The 19550-nt window shown below is 35.8% G+C and overlaps 1 protein-coding gene across 3 annotated transcripts in view; it reads right to left on the bottom strand.

Moving 5' to 3' along the window:
* Window positions 1-1431: 1431 nt before the first annotated feature.
* The window catches only part of LOC132110489 (serine/threonine-protein phosphatase 2A 56 kDa regulatory subunit epsilon isoform), a 39727-nt gene continuing 21608 nt past the window's right edge, over window positions 1432-19550 (bottom strand). For all 3 annotated transcript variants that reach the window (XM_059517136.1, XM_059517137.1, XM_059517138.1), the window contains 12 exons: window positions 12299-12495; window positions 9961-10062; window positions 9319-9411; window positions 9093-9223; window positions 8949-9008; window positions 5738-5846; window positions 5598-5651; window positions 5455-5505; window positions 5207-5326; window positions 4847-4974; window positions 3635-3736; window positions 1432-3499 (listed from right to left, as the gene is read on the bottom strand). In XM_059517136.1, coding sequence (XP_059373119.1) covers window positions 3400-3499; window positions 3635-3736; window positions 4847-4974; window positions 5207-5326; window positions 5455-5505; window positions 5598-5651; window positions 5738-5846; window positions 8949-9008; window positions 9093-9223; window positions 9319-9411; window positions 9961-10062; window positions 12299-12495 — 1247 coding nt within the window. In that variant the 3' untranslated portion in view covers window positions 1432-3399. The remainder of the gene's footprint in view (window positions 3500-3634; window positions 3737-4846; window positions 4975-5206; window positions 5327-5454; window positions 5506-5597; window positions 5652-5737; window positions 5847-8948; window positions 9009-9092; window positions 9224-9318; window positions 9412-9960; window positions 10063-12298; window positions 12496-19550) is intronic.

Here is a 19550-nt window from a genome sequence, read left to right as displayed (position 1 = left end):
AAACTGCAGGGTGACCTGTTAACACACAGGGAGCCATAACTATCAATCATTAGAAATGTCTAATTATTCAATTAAATATGAAATTATTATAATTTAAAAAATCTGTGACAGTAAATATTTTTGTATTTTTGTTCGACAATAGATTTGTAAACAGGCTATCACACATCGCAAAATTGTATCACACAAGTGCTGCTAAATTTATTCATCGCACAGAGCGATTATTTCTGTCTTTTGGATCTACTACAGACAGCAGGGTAGACTGCTTTCATCATGGATTTCTAACAGTTGGAGAACAAATTAAAGTTATTAAACATTAAATCTGGTAAGTGAAACATGTTCCATCTTCAATCAGGGGCTTAAGCCCCCTCGCGACTCAGCTGTTCTTACACGAGCTTCCGCTACACCTACGTCATCTGCTGAATATGTGTAGCCAACCAGTTGTGGAAGCTAGAGATTACGGTTTATAAAGTTATAAATATGGATATTTTTCTTACAAAAACATATCGATTTACTTCAGGGGCTTTTATTAACCCCCCGGAACTGTGTGGAACACCATTTATGATGGATGGACGCAGTTTATTGGACTTCTATTAAATTGGACTACTGAATATCACCCATTCACTGCTATTATAACGCTTAGATGAGTCCGGACATTTTTTAAATATAACTCAGTTAGTAGTTAACTGAAAGAAGAAAGTCATATACACCCAGCATAACTTGAGAGTGAGTAAATTATGGGGTAATTTTCATTTTTGGGTGATCTATCCCTTTAAAAAAACAAACAAAAGAGCGGTCACTAACGAAAGCAGTACGTGTCCTGTCCATTACTGGGGACCCACATTAGAGGGTATTATAATCAATGGAGGCTATTTGACTTTTAGAGGAGAATAATGTTTTTATTTTATTACTTTTTTTTAAAAAAATGTATTATTATTTCTTCCCTTTTAAAGTAAATGCATAATAATAAATGACAATAAATAAATAAAAATGATATTATTAATATTATTTACTCTGATTTTGTTCCAAACCTAGTTGGGATTCTGAGGGGTGAAATAATTGTCATTTCTGGATGAACTGTCCCTTTAAGAACATTGAAATTTTTTCTAAAAAGTACTGCTATGCTTCCAGGAGTGATGTTAATTAAAGCAAGCAGTCACCCAAGTACACCCTTCCTTCCTAAGATCTGACAGGTTAATGCTCAAACTGAAAGAATAAAGCCTGCATATACGTCTTAACTACATATAAACCTGCCAATTTCAGAGCAGCTCAGAATCCTTTAACCCCTCAGGAAAAATCCTGCCAAATCCTACAAGCTCATACTTTAGCATGCAAACTATTAGGAAAAACGATGGAGCTGCATCAAAAGACTACATGCACAAATGTTGAAAAGATTTTATAATGTACATCCAATGTTTTCCACAAAAGCAAAAGGCTGGTTTGAAAATGTTTAATGTTGAGCTCTGCTGCACTCTTGTGGAATAATTTGGTACTGGTGAATAAAGGGCTGGAAAGAGAGTAATACTGAATTTACAAACACACCACACACATGGTCCTATAAACAATTGGTCAGTCACACTGATTTAAAGTAAGGGTCAACTGAAAACAAACATACTCTTTTTTTATTCACCCTCTAGTCATTCTAAATTCAAGCTATGCAATGTGTTTACCCTGGAGAAAACAAAAGGAGAAATTTTGAAAAATCATTACAAAGATTGTGCAACAAAATTGTATTCATAGTGGCCTGGTTCAGACCGGTTTGCGAAGCTGATTCATTGAAAAGATCCAGCTTAAAAGAATGGAACATTTAGTAAAACCAAAAGGTCAAGAAAATGATTCAGTTTTACCACTAAAAAAAAAAAAAAATGGAACGAGTTACGAACAGGAACCATTTTACAATTTCAAGCTGCAGTAATTACCTATATAAAAAGTTTTCACATGGCTATGGTGGTCAGTACAGATACCTCTCCTTTACACTTTCTTCCACTCTCACACGCCACAAAGAAGGCAAATGTGCATTTCATCTTTATCACAAAACAGGTTTAATTTAATATCTCTTTATTTTTTAAAATAATTAAACATTTGTATTTATCCGACCCTTTTTAACTTTTGCAATCATTTGATGTCTGGGGCTTTCTAAAGCACAGGTTCAATTCTGACAAAGCTCACCACAGCATCAGTCCTCCACAATCCCCCTCTCACTCCCCCCAATCAGCAACTAAGTAAAAAAAAGGAAGAAAGAACAAATTCCACTTGGTCAAAAAAACAAAACAAAACAATTCCAGACTTAAAAATAAAATAAAACAACCCCAACAAATTAGAAGTGAAACCCAAGAAAGAAAGAAAGAAAAAAAATCCCAAGAGGCTATGTTCGATCTTTCCTCATCATATACTAGATTCTCCTAAAGAAAAATACACTTATGGTTCTACTAGATACAGAGTATCAAAGTACTGCATTCAGATACAGTATACAGGTACTTAACACTGTAAGAAACTCCCTCACACACTTGAATGCAGAATCTGTGTGTGCACTTGCAAATCGATTTCTCATGCCAAGCATCTCTAGTTTTGCTGCTGGAATTCTGGACACCCGTTCAGATGTGTGTGTGTCCCATTTTCTGGTACCAGTACCGGACTGGTGCTAAAGTATCCAAATGAGTGTACTGGGTGGCACATTTGGACAGAAAAATAATGGAGAAGGAGGGAAAAACAAGAGCTGGTGAGTATGTATGACTTCCTCTTATTTGCTGGATACTGCATGGTGTCCTCTGCATCCCTTCAAGACGTCTACAGTCCAGACCTGCTGCGTTTGTCCAGATGTTAATGGATAATCAAAGGTCATGGGGTAGTCGGGTCAGGTTTCAGATATTCAGGACACAGGTGGCAAATCTTGATCCAATTCAGAGACATAAAGAGGAAAAGAAAAATCGGAGGAGTAAGGGACAAAGATAGGGGGCAAGTGAGGAAAGAGAGAGAGATTTGGGCTGGTGTTGTTCAGTAATGATGGTTGAGGTATGTCAGATCGGTGGGTTCAGATTCTCTGTTTGTTTGATTTTCTTTACAGCAGTCGTTCATTTCAGTCCTACTGTCTGTTCAAAATCCTTCCCCCTCCAGTGCGAGTTTCTTTCTTTTCTTTTTTTTTTTTTTTTTTTTTTTTTTTGCTTATTTGAATTTTTTAATTTCCTTTTCTAGTCACGTTCTTTTTCGGCATAATATTTTTCAGGGGAAAACAAAGAAGATAAAATAAACTTATTTACAGTGCTTTTGAAATAATGAGACTGATGAGGTGAATCTACGGTAAAGTAAGTTGCACAAATACAGAAAGGAAAAAAAAATGTGGCCAACGTTCCCGAGCACATGGTGGGGGCGCTGGAAAAAAAGCGGTTCAGGAGAGGTGCGTCGTTAAGTGGGAATAATTCCGTCGCTCTGGAGGCTTTTCTTTAACTCCAGATCCTCCAACCTCTTCCACAGCTCCTCTCTCTCCTTCTCTTTTTTCTTCTCTCTGAGGAATGACAGATGGAATAAAAATGCTAATAAAGGTGAGGTATGTTTAATACTGCATGTACAAGCAGCATGAAAATGTAACAGTTACTTGTCACAAAAGTAATGAATCAAAAAAAATAAAATAAACACACACCTCTGACGATCTGACTTGTAAGTGGACGTGAGTTCATCAAACAAAGTGCTGTTCATTTCCATGAAGGCCTTCAGAACATTATAGACTAAAGCTACTATGGCCCTAAAAGAGGAAAAAGAGAAGGAATTAAACAATTTAAGTATGATTGGACAGGAAATTATTCATCCAGTTAGTGCTGGACAGTGTTGTGTATATCACATACAAATATACTAAATGTTTACATGGAGGCTGTGAAAGTGCACTACATGTCAAAGTTTTTTTGAAAGAAGTCTCTTCTGCCCACCGAGACAGCATTTATATGATTAAAAAAATACAGTTAAAAACAGCTATATCCTGAAATATTATTACAAGTTAAAGGAGTCCTATTATACCAGTTTTTTTTGGAAACTTTTTGTGCTGCCATCTTAACCAGGTCTCTCTGGAATAGGGATAACAAGGGATAATGATATCTCAATGAGCTCTTTCACGTTAAATAAAAGCTAAATAAATAAATATTAACCTCCTTTAGCATGTAATGTTGCTTTTTGTACATGAAAAAAATCTGCAAAAGTTGAACACATGAACTCCCTCAAAAGCCCCGATTGCAGTCCTGAGTTTTCTTTGGGAACATACATGTATAAATATCACTCGTTTAAATAATTCCCGCCCAAGGCATATACAAAAAAATAAGAGACGGCGAGGCCTGGTTAAACTGTGTTGTTGAAATGTCCAAGAGATGCCGTTTCACACATCTAATATACTGATACACATGCCATTTTTCCCCAGGCATTTACATTTAAAGATATTACCGACTGTTTCTGTGAACTTGTGTGTTTTTATTTTACATAAACTTGTGTGAGTTTGACAGTAGACACAAAAGAGCCAGCTCTCTCTGCACATGCTTCATGTGTGTTGGCTCAGAAAAATAAGTATTCTTACAAAAATCTTCCTTTTAAAAAGTAGTGTATAAAATGTTTAAAATGATATTTCTGTTAAAGTTTAACATTTTTAAATCACAAAACCAATCCTTAAAAAAGTAAAAGTGTTTTTAACCGATTTTGAATGTAATTATACATTAAACTAAATACTCATTTTCATTCCATTAAGTGACCTGAGAGAGAGAGGAAACAAGGAATGCGATTGGGACAAGAGAAGCTCTATGAAACTATTCAAACTATCAGCGATTGCAGTAGTTTTGTTAAATAACATAACAAGACTATGGGTTTGACTCACGGGTTCCAATGTTCTTTGGAGATCCTGTACAGACTTGTGAACATTATAGGAAGAATCACACTGGAGTTCTCCTCAATCAGACTCATGATGTACTCATTATTCCAGTAGTACAGAGCTCTCTCAGCCACCTGGACACACATACACACAATTTGAGTGTTTCTAAGCTAATAATATGATGTATATTTATTTTGTATTTTCAATTGCTACATGCATTTGTAAGCGGTTTCCCTTAAAGAGCAAAACTGTGGTGAGAACTGGCCTGTCCTGAAATAGAAGGTTTCATGACTCATAAAAACTGGCTGCATTAGTATACTTGGGCCGGTCTGATTTGGTCTTAGACTAGAGTGGATATGTGCAGACCTGAAAATGAGGGCTGGAGACACATTTGGAGATCTGTTTGAAAAGAGGCTCCTGGATCTTCACAAACTGTGTGGGCTCAATCACATCCAGAATCTCCTCCAGTTCACCTAGGAACATGACCTATCAGAGAAGCAGACATCGAACATCAGTGAATCCATCCTACATTGTCTTCTGTATTGCCCTGAAATCTGGACTGATCAACCTCATGCTGTGGCTTAGCTCTATTCAGGAGACTGCATCTATCTCACCTCTTTCTGACTACAGGTTTTAGGCCAGATTTTCAGCAGACCTGTGATAACCTGTTAGAAGGGGGAAAACAGGACACTGATTAAATAAATGACCAAAAAAAAAAGAAAAAAAAGAGTGATGATTAGTGAAAGGCTGCACTCACTGGTTCTGTTAATGCAGGGTCTTTTTCTAGGAACTGTACAATACAATACGCCAGCTGCAAAAGCAACAGTAATGTCAGTGAAGGGATAAACAGGAAGTGAACACATAATAATTATCTGAATGTTTTAACACAGGCAGTACCTGTGCATGGAACAGTGAGAGGCTTCTGACGGTGTGAAGAGGAATCAAAACTTTCACCAGAAACTGTTTGTGCTCGGCCTTCAGCGGCAGAGCGAAGCCATTGATGATGCTGACAGGACACAAACAAAACTTTCACTAACAGCATTCTGGGATTGCTGAACCCTGAATTTATCGCCACATTCAGAACAATGCAAAACTCAGTTCCATTAAATCATCAGGGTTTTCTTGCTAATTTAATCCTGTTTCATGGAAATTGTGCGATAACTTCTAGTTATGAAGTTTTATAAGCATGACAAAAGATGCAGCGGATGTCAAGATCTTCATAGAATAACAATTTAATCTGAGTTGCTTCTCACAAAAAGCTTTTATCTTATCAAGATGTGTAATACTGTACAAATATGGACACAGTTTTTATGGTGCTTTACAGCCCCTGGAGACTATATGTTTTTTCTGTATGGAAACCAATTCGCTTGTCATATAATACCATGAGGGTGAATAAAAACTATTTTTATTTTTTCGGAAGAATCTTCCCTTTAAGAATGTTTAGATGATCAAGAATAACTCACATTTAATGTTAAAGAAAATCCCAACTGTTAGTTAATTGCAATTATATAATTAGGTTAAGTGACTGAAATTATGTAAATGGCATGACATTTGTCAAGCGCAAACCCTGCCCTGCCATTTCTAAAGATTTTATTGGTCATGTCAGTGACAGTGCTAATTGCCCACACAACTCTAACACTGTGTCTATGCTGGACATGAGCGGCGCAATACGATAAAATACAATAGAACCTATTATAATTAGTGATGCTGTCTACACTGGATGTGGCGCGACAAATCCCCAAGAGTAAACTGCTGCCTCATTCCATTTATGATGTATTGACACAAAGTTCAAATGATTTGCAATGGTTGCTTTGTCGAATCCAGAGTAGACAGTCTCTAGCTGTTGCGGCCGGAAAGAAAACACAAAACCTTAATTTGTGGAACATACTGATAGACAGAGATGGATAGATTACTTACAATTTGTAGCCCATTACTGATTCCAAATTAAATGACAAACCATTTAGTTAGTAACAATCTATTACACATTTTAGGTAATATAATCAAATTACTTTTAGATTACTTTTCACCTAACTCATTTATCAGATTGATTTAAATAGGAAATCTTGTACCAAATTGATAGAAAATATATTCCATTTGTTGTTACTGACAACATGAACATTACAAGGTTTCCTAAACTGGGGTTAGTTAAGGAACTGCAGGGGGTTTGTGAGTTTAATGAAAAGCAAATAATTAAATCATAAAAATATAACATCTGAATAAATCACATCATAAAATAACATCAATCAAAATAAAACACTTAATATTTTATTAGTTTATCTGCATGTCATGTGATCATTAACCAATGTCAGAGAACAGTGAACATGCAAATGTGATACTTAAAGCTGCAGTCCGTAACTTTTCTGGGTTAAAAATGATCCAAAATCAATATTTGAGAAAGTACATAGCCAGTCAGTGTTCAAAACTATCACCTTACTTTAGCACGATTCACAACAGTTAGTTTATAATAATGTTTTCTAATTTGAGTGTTTTGGGTAGGTTTTTGGGGGAATTTATAGCATGGCACTGCATCATTACGTCATGTCTGTAAACATGAAGAAGTTGTCCCGGCTACTCGTCTGTCACATGTGAGGATCCTGCAGGTGGCGGATCGTTTAATTATAGCCTATTCTCACAGCAGTTGGAATAATTAAATGTCAAAAAAATCATTCTGATGGCGGATTGTAATCAAGAAAGAATATACAAGACATGTGAATTTAATTATATTATATTCCAGTTTTAAATATGCTTCTGATTACAGATAGCCTGGGTTTACACAAGATGTGTATTTTAAAGACAACTAGTTTTAAGGGAACATAGTTTGCTTTTTGGGTTAAAAGAACTTCTTAATATGAAATTCGTATGATGTGAAAATTAGAGATTAGACTGTACAGAAATTGAAAACTACATGCTAATACACTATACGCAATGCTGATGTTGTTAACATTAATTATTTGAGAATAAAATTTTACAATAATAATTTGCAGGGTTTGATGTGATATGAGATAATCGATCGTTAGATTAATTAACTCATAATTGGTAGCGTGATTTATTGTAAAGCTTTTTTCCTCAGTAGGCCAGAACAAAGCATGGCAGACTTGTAACTTACTTGTTTAGATGACAATATATGGTGAAAATTGTTATTTGGGTCATATGTTCCAAGACGTAGGCTAGAATCTGTGATTAATAAGTACAGTGAATATGCAGTGACCAACAGCTACACATCCACCTCAAAATAGATGCATCCGCACTGGATCACAACCCATGCATGGAATATAGTTCTGCAAGGAACTGCAATTCCAGGTTTTCAAACATTGATGGCGACAAAGAGGCAAAATTTATGGAATGCAGCTTTAAATATTAACTAATGACCTTAAAATCTTGGGGTATTTCAAGTAAATATATTAGGTGAAGGAGGTTTTGCTTATAAAAAAAGTCAGTGAAGTGAAACACTGCATTACAGAAGTTAAGAAATATGAATTTGTGCATTTTAATGTGTTTGAAAGACAAAAGCCTTCCAAAGACACATGGTTAGATAACCCACTGAGTGATACTTTAAATAAAAACTAATGTGTTCATCAGTAGTTGATGCATTGTTGAAATGCTGAGAAAACACTTAAATGAAATTATTTCATGTAAATCTAGTGGTCAAATGCTGTGTGGCCACTCAATTTTCTCTGTAATTATAGCCACCCAACTAGTGACTAATCTGTGTGAATGACCACAAAACTGGAAGACTTTCTGAATTTATATAAGCGGTAGGTTATTTTAGAATGGAATATTTAAAAGATAAAACTAGGGAGAAGAATTAGGGAGAGTCCAGAAATTATGAATAATTTATTGCTATTGGGTGAATAATATGTAAACATGTAATCAATAGAGTAACTGTAATCTGATTCTGAGTATTTTACATTTTAATTGAATCGAATTACAAGTACTTAATCTTTGGAATCTGATAGATACTGTTTTTTGCATTCAGCTCCATACTAAAAGTGTTTTTTTATTTTTTACCTCCTATTTGACGTGTTTGGGGAAAATATATATATTTATCACACAAATGGCCATGTATGTAAACTAAATTTAATTGTGATTTTCAACAAGTACGACTCACCTCCCCAAAATCTCCAACAATTCTGCGACTCCATTGAAGTGCTCAGTTTCATAAACAAAACTAAGAATGAGAAAGACAGAGATGAATGCTTGCACTTCATTCGTGCATGTGCATTAATATTATGTAAACTGTCATATCCCCCACCGTAGAAAAATATTATTAATCTGTTTTCGTATAAAAGCTCTAAGTCCCAGGAATTTTCCGTAGATTCTGTGTAAGACTGTCTTCAGGTAATCTCTCTCCCGTGGGTCCTCACTGTCAAACAACTCCAGCAGCTGACAGGACAACAGATGGACAGCACATAAAAATGATGAGCAAACACAAGTGAAAAAATAAGAGATTGAGGAGATTTTTAAAACAACATCCTCACCTGTAAAACAAATTTCTGGTCTATGTACTTTTTGGCAATGCTGGGTTGAAACTCCTGGCTCTCCAAAAAGCGAATGAAGAACTCATACACCAGCTGAGAAGAGAAAAGAATGAGAGAGAGAGGGGTTGGGGTGGGGGAGAAAGTTTGTGTTATTTGGTGGAGTTCTTTGAACTCAGCATACATGCAAAGAAAGGGAAAAGGTCATGGTTAAATTGAGGTCACAGTCACAGGACAAACTGCTACTGCCACCAGGGGTCATTTCCATTATAAAACAGGTTCACATGTCTGGGAATGTGGCTTTCATTATTGGATTTTTTTTTCTTCTTTTCTTTTTTAGATGAAGAAGATGAAATCAGGGATTTATAATGAAACAAAAGAGAAAAGTTTTACCAGGAAGATTCTCCTTGAGATATGCATCTAATTTCTAAAGGAATCCTGGAAGCATACAGTGAGTGTACACACACAGAGGGTCAGAGTGTGTGTGTGTCTATATTTAACCTCGTAAAAACACACAGACAAACACGCTGAAACAAATAAAACAGACAGGAGCTCTAGACAAGGAAAGAGGGACCACGGTACAAAACAATATTTTTAAGAACCGTCACCAATTACACACACACACACACACACACACACACTCACTTGTAAATGCGGCCATGAAGCCTCTAGAGTGGGTTCATCCTCCTCTGGGTCAAACTCATTACTCTCACTGGGCGGAAGAGTTCGGAATATATTATAGGACACCTAAAAAAAATAGAACAAAGATGTAACATCCATAAAAATTACTGAATCAAATATTACAGACCATTGATTGATTGTGAAGAATAAAAAGGTCTCCACGATCTGCTTTTGAAGAAATACTGTAGTATCATGCTACAGCACACATACTATTAGTTGCAGTTCTGGCATCTCCATCTCAATATACTGTACAACGCGACATACATTCACATTAGGGGTGGGCAATATGGAAAAAATATATCACAATTTTCTCTTTTAGAAATATCACGATTCACGATTTTATCACAATTCTTTGTCATGTTGGTTTTACTATTTTAAGTTGTCTGAGCATTACAGCCAAACTAATTTCCCTATTAGAAAGATAAAGCCTTCAAGGTAACACAAACATTACTACTACACATAATATACAAATAAAACAAACAGTGCTTTATTTTCAGGTACAATAGGTGTTTTTAGCAGGAGCATTCAAAAAATTTAACAAACAAATATAAAAATAAAACACTATATAATACGATTCATAAAGCAACTTTAAATTTCTTCAGTCAAGAGCAATGAGTGATTTTTCTCTTTGTTTTGTTGTTTTATTAACGTTCACCCAAAAAGAACAATTCTGTCAGCTGTCTGTAAATTCTGTCATAGTGTTTTATTTTTATACCACCATTTGCTCCCTCAAAAGTGCTTTTAAACCTGAATGAATTGTTTTCTTCTTCTGAACATAAATGCTATTTGTGGAACGTGGAAAAGAAAAACAGTTGCTGATCCACAGTGATCCACTCTCAACTGTTTACTTTCATTTTAGACATAACCAACTGAGTCTACATGTACACCTTGTGCATTTTGACAGTATTAGCACAAAAGATAACTTACCGTATTTTCCGCACTATAAGGCACACTTAAAAGCCTTTAATTTTCCCAAGAACGACAGTGCGCCTTATAATCCAGAGTGCCTTATATATGGATCAAGGCGCTCAAGGCATCTTTATCTGACTATTTTGTTGACATTCCCTTTAGCACAGCTCCATATAGTGGATGCATAATGCAAACCCAGTCAAAGGTTGGACTGCAGTATCTTCTATTCTATGCACCTTATAATCCGGTGTGCCCTATATATGAAAACAGTTCTAAAATAGGCCATTCATTGAAGGTGCGCCTTACAGTGCGGAAAATACAGTATTTCAATAACCAGTGATTTTTGACAGGTTTTAGCACACACGCTTCAGGTGTATGCGGCGTTCAGAAAAAGCATAGGTCATTGTGCGAATGAAACATTTAAAAGCACATGCAAAAATGAGAAGTAACTCTACCACTGAGTTAATACTGCTGTTGAATCCATGTGGTGTTGTACAGTATAAGACGGAGGTGACAGAACTGCAGCTGATAGAATGTGCGCTGTAGCACAATACTACAATATTTTTTCAAAAGCAGATCGTGGAGACATTTTTATCGTCCTTGATCAAAAATCGTCATATTGCACACCCCTAATTCAAATAAAATGTTAACTCAGCCCCAGTTACGCTCACGGCACAGGACACTACTCTTATTTACAATAACAAAAGTACATTATCTGCATGTGGTTTAAAGCCTTGCCGGTTAAATATTTAATTTGCGTGCGGTTCTAACATGCACTTTTCTGAATGTGTACACCTGAAGCATGTGCACACTAAAAGCCTGTCAAACAGAGCCTGAATACTGGACTAAGAAAGAAACTCATTCCCCCGGTTTCACAGACAAGGCTTAAGCCTAGTCCTAGACTAAAATGTAAATCTGAGCTGTTTTAACGAAAAGAAACTTGCACTGACTGATCTTAAAACATGTCAGTGCCTTTATTTTGTCTTAAGATGCACACCAGTAATACTTTTTTCGAAGGAATGTTTATAAAAATTACTTAAATGTCCTAATTGAACTATGGCCTAATCCTGGTTTAGGCTAAGCCCCGTCTATGAAACCGGCCATTAAGTTTTAAAACAACTTAAATATGAGTAAATGACAGATTTTTCATTTCTGGGAAAACTATCCCTTTAATGTTAATGAAACAACAAAACACAAAGATAAAAATCGCTCACTGCTCTTGACCGAAGAACTTTAATACAGTTGCTTTAATAAGAATCAATGTTTAATTTATACAGTAAAGTGTAGTGTTTTATTATTTGTTTATTCAAGTAAGCTACTACAAAATACTACTGTACCTGAAAAATAAGTTCACAGAGAGATGATGCACAGTAAGTTGACTGTTTTCACTCACCATTTTGACGACCTCTGGGTAGGCCTGTTCTGTGAGGTATCCTCGGCTGACTGTAACATAATCTACGAGTTCGTTGAGGGTTGAGCGCTTGTATTCTTTCATCTTCAGGTCTGACAGAGTGTCCATGAAATCAAACACAGCACAACACTGCTGAAGTTTCTTCAGGAACAACTCCGGCTGCTCCTGAGCAGAGACGTCTGTGCACAAACAAACAAACACACGCATATGAGAAAAAGCTAAAAAATGCCATGCTGAAAAGTCACTTTGTGATGGGTGTGTTCAAAAAAGCACTTAAGTAGACGTGTCAGGGTGTACTTCCACATATACACAAATGCCATCTGACTCAGATAAAGCCTGAGAGAAAAGCTAACAATGGGATTAATTTAAGTAGCATGTAATGTCAGTAAACACATTCCAGACAAGACAAAAGATCCCATTTCCCAAATTATTATCAGAAGAAAGATTTAAGGACGTAAAGATTGCACTAGGTCAGTCATCAAACATCACAATGGGCAATGTTCCATTATCCAAGAACTGCAAAGGACTTGGATATGAAAACTAATCAGTGGGCAGCACAGGAAAGGGCAAAAAACTCAAACTTCCCAGAGTTCAAATTCAAAACGAATTTGCTGAAATGACTTCACACATGATGGCAGAACACTGATTTAGAATCAAATCTATACTGCAATAGACCCACTAATTTGGTTTACCTAACAGATAGTCTTTGAACCAACACCATCATTACAACAATGAAAAAAGAAAAAAAATTGTCTGTTGTGCAATTTCCTTCCCTTAGTTAATATATTTCCTATTGATAGGGTAGTTGGTGTTTGACAAAGGAAAAAAAAGCTTAGTTTTAACATTGCCTTTAATACTAATAGGGATGCACCAATCATGATTTTTCATGGCCGATTCCGATTTTTTACAAGCAAACTGGCCGATTCCGAAACCAATTTCCGATTTTTTTTTTTAAGCAACAAACAAGAAAGGAAAGTATGCATAAACAAGATGTTTATTTGATATTTAGGCCAAACTGGCTTTTGGCTATTAAAAACAATAACCGTAAGCATCTGAAATTAATGGCAGTAACTGCACAGTTAAGTAGCCTACATTCAATACAAACATAGATGGTACATCAGCATTTAGCTTTTGTTTTTGAATTAGGTTGAAACTACATAGAACTGGCCTTAAATGAAAAGATTATCTGTAACCATGTGAAATTAAAGGCAACAACTGCATAGTTCTACATTCCAAACAACACATTCAATAAGATGTTTCTTAATCAGCATTCAGTATTTGTTTTAGTTTTTAAATTTGGTTTTAAATAAAAAAAAAGGTCTTTACCAGTGAGACTAAATAAAAGTATGCTATAAAAATAAATTATTCCAAAATGTTAAAAATCAAATAATGTTGGTGCAAATAAAACAGAGATGCAAAGTGTTTTATTCGTCCAATTAAAAAAAAATTGGGTAATGATTCACATCTATATTTTTTTTACATGAGCCAATGAAAAATAAATAACTATTGGATCAAGCTAAAAAAATATAGATGCAAATCATTACCCTAAAATGTTTTAATTGGATGAATGAAACAATTTTAAATCAAATTAAGTCGATGTAATTTTTAGGTAAAATAAAAATAATCATCCTTCACAGAACTGACGTTTACATCTGACTTTTCAAACGTGTATGCAAGCTCTAATTTACAAAAAAAAAAAAAAAAAAAACTTTCAGTTTTGTCACAGTTTAGTCTGTTTAGTTTCTCATCCAACACGCGAGAAGTTGAGCTGAACATCCCTTCACTGTCTTCACTTGTGCAGGTACAGTACGCTCACGCAGCTTCAGTGTACGCAGGAAAGGCTCTTATTTGTGCGCCAGTACACCAACGGCCATTTGCTTCCTGCTATCTGTGCCTCAGACATGTAGCTCTGCATTTCCAGTGCTGAACGGCTGCCCGTGTCCTGCACACAGATTTAGAAATACTTCCACACAAATGACATAGTGAATGATTACAATGTAGTATGTGCACGTGGGCGCACTTCCAGAAAAATCGTCTGAAAAAAGACCAAAAATCGGCCGATTACCGAACACGTATTTTAAGCAATTCCGATTTATGGCCGGTCAACCGGTGCATCCCTAAATACTAAGATGATAACTGGACACCAGTGAATTAAACATGCAATGCAATGGAGGTCATATGATGACAGTGAATGTATCATATAACTGTTTTTAATATTCATTGTTGCATAATGCCTACTCACATACTAATTGTATACAAATGTATACTATGCAGCCTATAAGAAGCAGTCAATTCTCAATGCAGTCATGGAAATCAAATTTTGATATCATGAAGTCTTCAACATAAATTCATGACATATGCAAATGACACACAATACTGCAATTCTAAACTGCTGTGATTCAGTGTTACAGGTCACAACCCTCAGGGAAAGATACAGAATCACGACACATCCTGAGGAATCCAACTTATCCTATGAAACAGAATATTATATTTAAACCTGTACATCCAAAAGTGTAGAATGCAAGAAAAACTAAAGAAAACAGGACAGCCAAGACAGAGCAAAACAGCACTGCTGCAGCAGAGGACACGCAGATGTTCATCTAGACAAAAAACATCAGTACCATTGCTTAAGTTAGACACCATCAGAATGACAGTAATTTTGATTCAATCACGTGCAGTTATTTTCCATTTGTGTCCATTAGGGGTGCTCCGATCAGGATTTTTGAGGCTGACCACCGATCACAGAGAGCAGTATCTGCCAATCTGATCACTGATACTAATCATCTAATCACTAATCATATGATATTTTTAAAGACTTCTTTTTTTCATGTAGAATTATTTATAGTAATGATCCAATTAGGATTTTTAGACATTTATTCAAGGCCCAAATTTCATTTTTGAAAATTAATTCCTCTCTTAGATGACTCTTGTGAGAGAATTTTGTTTTAATTTGAGGGGTGGAGGTGGCCATTTTTCAAAAATATACATTTATCTTATTTTTTTTTTTTACAATCGTGTAATTGTTGCACAATAGCTTACACAGCACAAGCCTGATTTTCTGAGCTGTATGTGAGGTTCACACACACTGCAGTGTGTATGTAGTCCATGTGTGGTACTGAATCCATGGCTGTTTACCACAAAACAAAATATTTATTCATTATTTTGAATTTAAATCCAAACGTTGTTACTTAAAATCCTTTTGTCAACATTGTGATTCTTTTGTTAACACAGTACAGTAGGGCTGCAACTAACGATTATTTTGATAATCGATTAATCTGTCGATTATTTTTACGATTAATCAATTAATCGGTTTATGTACTTATATTTTAGTTTTTTCCATTTTTTCCCCAAGTAAATTATTAATAAATGGTCTTTATCATTCAGCATAGATTTAAGAGATTTTAACCATTTTGCACTGTCATATCCTCATCAAAAATATACCTGGAGTTGTTTTATTGTGTTAGTAATCCTTTGTCGAACTCTTCTGCAATCAGAACACTGACCCATACTCTAGCAAATTTCACAAGGAGATTTCAAATAATGTTTTCACCATGCAGTCCTTAGAGCTCCTAAAGTAGTTTAACATTCTGAACAAAGCTTATTAAGGAATCTTTCAGAACACATTTTCACGAAGAATAAGGATAAAACAGAATAAAATTGCAGTGCATTGTATTTTATTATATACTGGGAAAAAGCTTTATAGCTTTTGCTGTGAAATTGTAAACAATCCTTCAAAAAAAGTGCCAATGGCATGAAACCTGAATGGAACTCACAATTTAAAGTAAAATCCATCAGAAGGTTGTCCAGAAAAAAAATAGGACACACACAAAAAGAGCTGTGTGAAAAAGAGCAGTGAATAATACTTAGAAAAAAAAGTGCATTTCAAATATCTACATTTACCTCTCTCATTCAGTCATAAGTAGGCTGCACGACTGAATTTTGAACTGGTAAACGACAAACTGATCACAGAACATGTTTGTAAAGCTTTAAATGTTAACTGTTAAAAAGCCATGTTATCAGCTTTTACGACTAAACATTTGCAAACAACATTGTACTGGAGAATCTGCACAAATGAAAGTCTTAGGGGCCGTTCACAAATCGCGCCTAAAAACGCGTGGAAAATGCTAGGCGCACCGCTTTCTCCTTCTTTCCAAAGCGCTCGCGCAGAAGCGCCCCTGAGGCGTCTGCCTTTGCTAAGCAACCATGACGTGCTCTCTCCTTGAAGACGCGGAAATTTCAGCAAAGGATAAATGGATTTGCGGCTCAAAAAATCGCTTGCAGTAGCTCTGCTACTAAATTTATTTCAAAATGGAAATCCATATACAACTATGATCAGCTGTTCCTTTCATCTTGATTGAGCTTTTAACGTTGTTACGGGAAAGGATGAAGCTGATTGGTTAGTTCTTGTCACATGACCTGCGGTGCGCTTGCTGCATTCTGAAAAGTTGAAATGTTTTTAACTCGATGCGGTGCGGTGTTGGAAATAACGAACTTGAGCGCGCAAAAGACGCGATATGTGAACGTCCCCTTAAACAGTGCAGTAGTGCAGAGTTTACAGGTTACTCTTCTTTTTTAAAGGCTCAATGTAAAGTACTCCCACATCACGCTGAATGCTGCAGACATAGACATCATATGATGTCTATGGCTGCAGAGACGCTGTTCGGGAAGCACGTGACATAAAACAAGGCCAGCTATTGGCTATTCGCTACTTCTCCTGTTGTACTGGCTGAGTAAAACCTCCGGTGGCTCATTACTGCCACACTTTGGTCACTGCAGATTTGAAATATGCACGAAATGAGCCGCTTACGGCAAATAAAAGTTATTTAGCAACGAATCGATGACTAAATTAGTTGACAACTATTTTAATAATCGATTTTAATCGATTAAATCGATTCGTTGTTTCAGCTCTACAGTACAGCAATACAATATTTCATCAATCATAAAATGCGTTTTACTTCTGCATTTACTTTTAGATTTATATATTAAGTTGCTAAAGCAAAACATTTAAACTACTTTTTTTAACGTTATTACAAACATTCTAAATTAGGGCTGCAACTAACGATTATTTTGATAATCGATTAATCTGTCGATTATTTTTACGATTAATCAATTAATCGGTTTATGTACTTATATTTTAGTTTTTTTCCATTTTTTCCCCAAGTAAATTATTAATAAATGGTCTTTATCCTTCAGCATAGATTTTTAAGAGATTTTAACCATTTTGCACTGTCATATCCTAATCAAAAATATACCTGGAGTTGTTTTATTGTGTTAGTAATCCTTTGTCGAACTCTTCTGCAATCAGAACACTGACCCATACTCTAGCAAATTTCACAAGGAGATTTAAAATAATGTTTTCACCATGGCAGTCCTTAGAGCTCCTAAAGTAGTTTAACATCCCGAACGAAGCTTATTAAGGAATCTTTCAGAACATATTTTCACGAAGAATAAGGATAAAACAGAATAAAATTGCAATGCATTGTATTTTATTATTTACTGGGAAACAGCTTTATAGCTTTTGCTGTGAAATTGTAAACAATCCTTCGAATAAAGTGCCAGTGGCATGAAACCTGAATGGAACTCACAATTTAAAGTAAAATCCATCAGAAGGTTGTCCAGAAAAAAAAATTGGACAGTCACACACAAAAAACCTGCTGTGTGAAAAAGAGCAGTGAATACTTAGAAAAAAAGTGCATTTCAAATATCTTTAAACATTTACCTCTCTCATTCAGTCATAATTAGGCTGCACGACTGAATTTTGAACTGGTAAACGACAAACTGATCACAGAACATGTTTGTAAAGCTTTAAATGTTAACTGTTAAAAAGCAATGTTATCAGCTTTTACGACTAAACATTTGCAAACAACATTGTACTGGAGAATCTGCACAAATAAAAGTCTTAGGGGCCGTTCACATATCGTGCCTAAAAACGCGTGGAAAACGCTAGGCGCACCGCTTTCTCCTTCTTTCCAAAGCGCTCGTGCAGAAGCGCCCCTGAGGCGTCTGCCTTTGCTAAGCAACCATTACGTGTTCTCTCCTTGAAGACGCGGAAATTTCAGCAAAGGATAAATGGATTTGCAGCTCAAAAAATCGCTTGCAGTAGCTCTGCTACTAAATTTATTTCAAAATGGAAATCCATATACAACTATGATCAGCTGTTCCTTTCATCTTGACTGAGCTTTTAACGTTGTTACGGGAAAGGATGAAGCTGATTGGTTAGTTCTTGTCACATGACCCGCGATGCGCTTGCAGCATTCTGAAAAGTTGAGATGTTTTTAACTCGATGCGGTGCGGTGTTGGAAATAACGAACTTGAGCGCGCAAAAGACGCAATATGTGAACGTCCCCTTAAACAGTTCAGTAGTGCAGAGTTTACAGGTTACTCTTCTTTTTTGAAGGCTCAAAGTAAAGTACTCCCAGTCTCCCACATCCCGCTAAATGCTGCAGAGACGCTGTTCGGGAAGCACGTGACATAAAACGAGGCCAGCTATTGGCTATTCGCTACTTCTCCTGCTGTACTGGCTGAGTAAAACCTCCGGTGGCTCATTACTGCCACACTTTGATCACCGCAGATTTGAAATATGCACGAAATGAGCCGCTTACGGCAAATAAAAGTTATTTAGCAACGAATCGATGACTAAATTAGTTGACAACTATTTTAATAATCGATTTTTATCGATTAAATCAATTCGTTGTTTCAGCTCTATTCTAAATTAAAAGTTTGTCAGCTCTACTGCCTTTTTTTTTGCATTTAAATCTTTATTACAAGCAATCCTGTGGTTCATTAAGAACTTTAAGTACTTTAAAATTATTGCCTTGTTTATCTAAAAGTGCTTTTTTCCCTTAAACCTTGCCAAAAAACCATAGCCTATGTGCATTTATGGTCTAATTACTACATTTGTGTGTCAATATATGTTCATGTTTACAGCAAACCATGTGCTGTTACTTTAATTCAGCATATGCAGCGCAGTAAAAAGTAGATTCTCCACTGCTGCAGATGCACCGCTCCTAAACGCACTGCCACACTGTAACTGTGTGTGCAGTGTGAATGCTTTAACCCATTAACATTAACATAACAGTGCAGAAAAAATAATCACCACATACACATTGCAAATGGAGTAATGTGAACCTGGCATTATTATGCGTGTGCGCTGCGAGTGTGCATGAGCTTAAATACTGGCAAGAATTAAAAAGATAAAATGAAATGTATAAACTTTAGTGAGGATGCGACACTG

The sequence above is a fragment of the Carassius carassius genome, chromosome 30, assembly GCF_963082965.1.
Source record: "Carassius carassius chromosome 30, fCarCar2.1, whole genome shotgun sequence".
Classification (NCBI taxonomy): Eukaryota; Metazoa; Chordata; class Actinopteri; order Cypriniformes; family Cyprinidae; genus Carassius; species Carassius carassius.
This window is presented reverse-complemented; position numbering and strand designations above follow the sequence as displayed.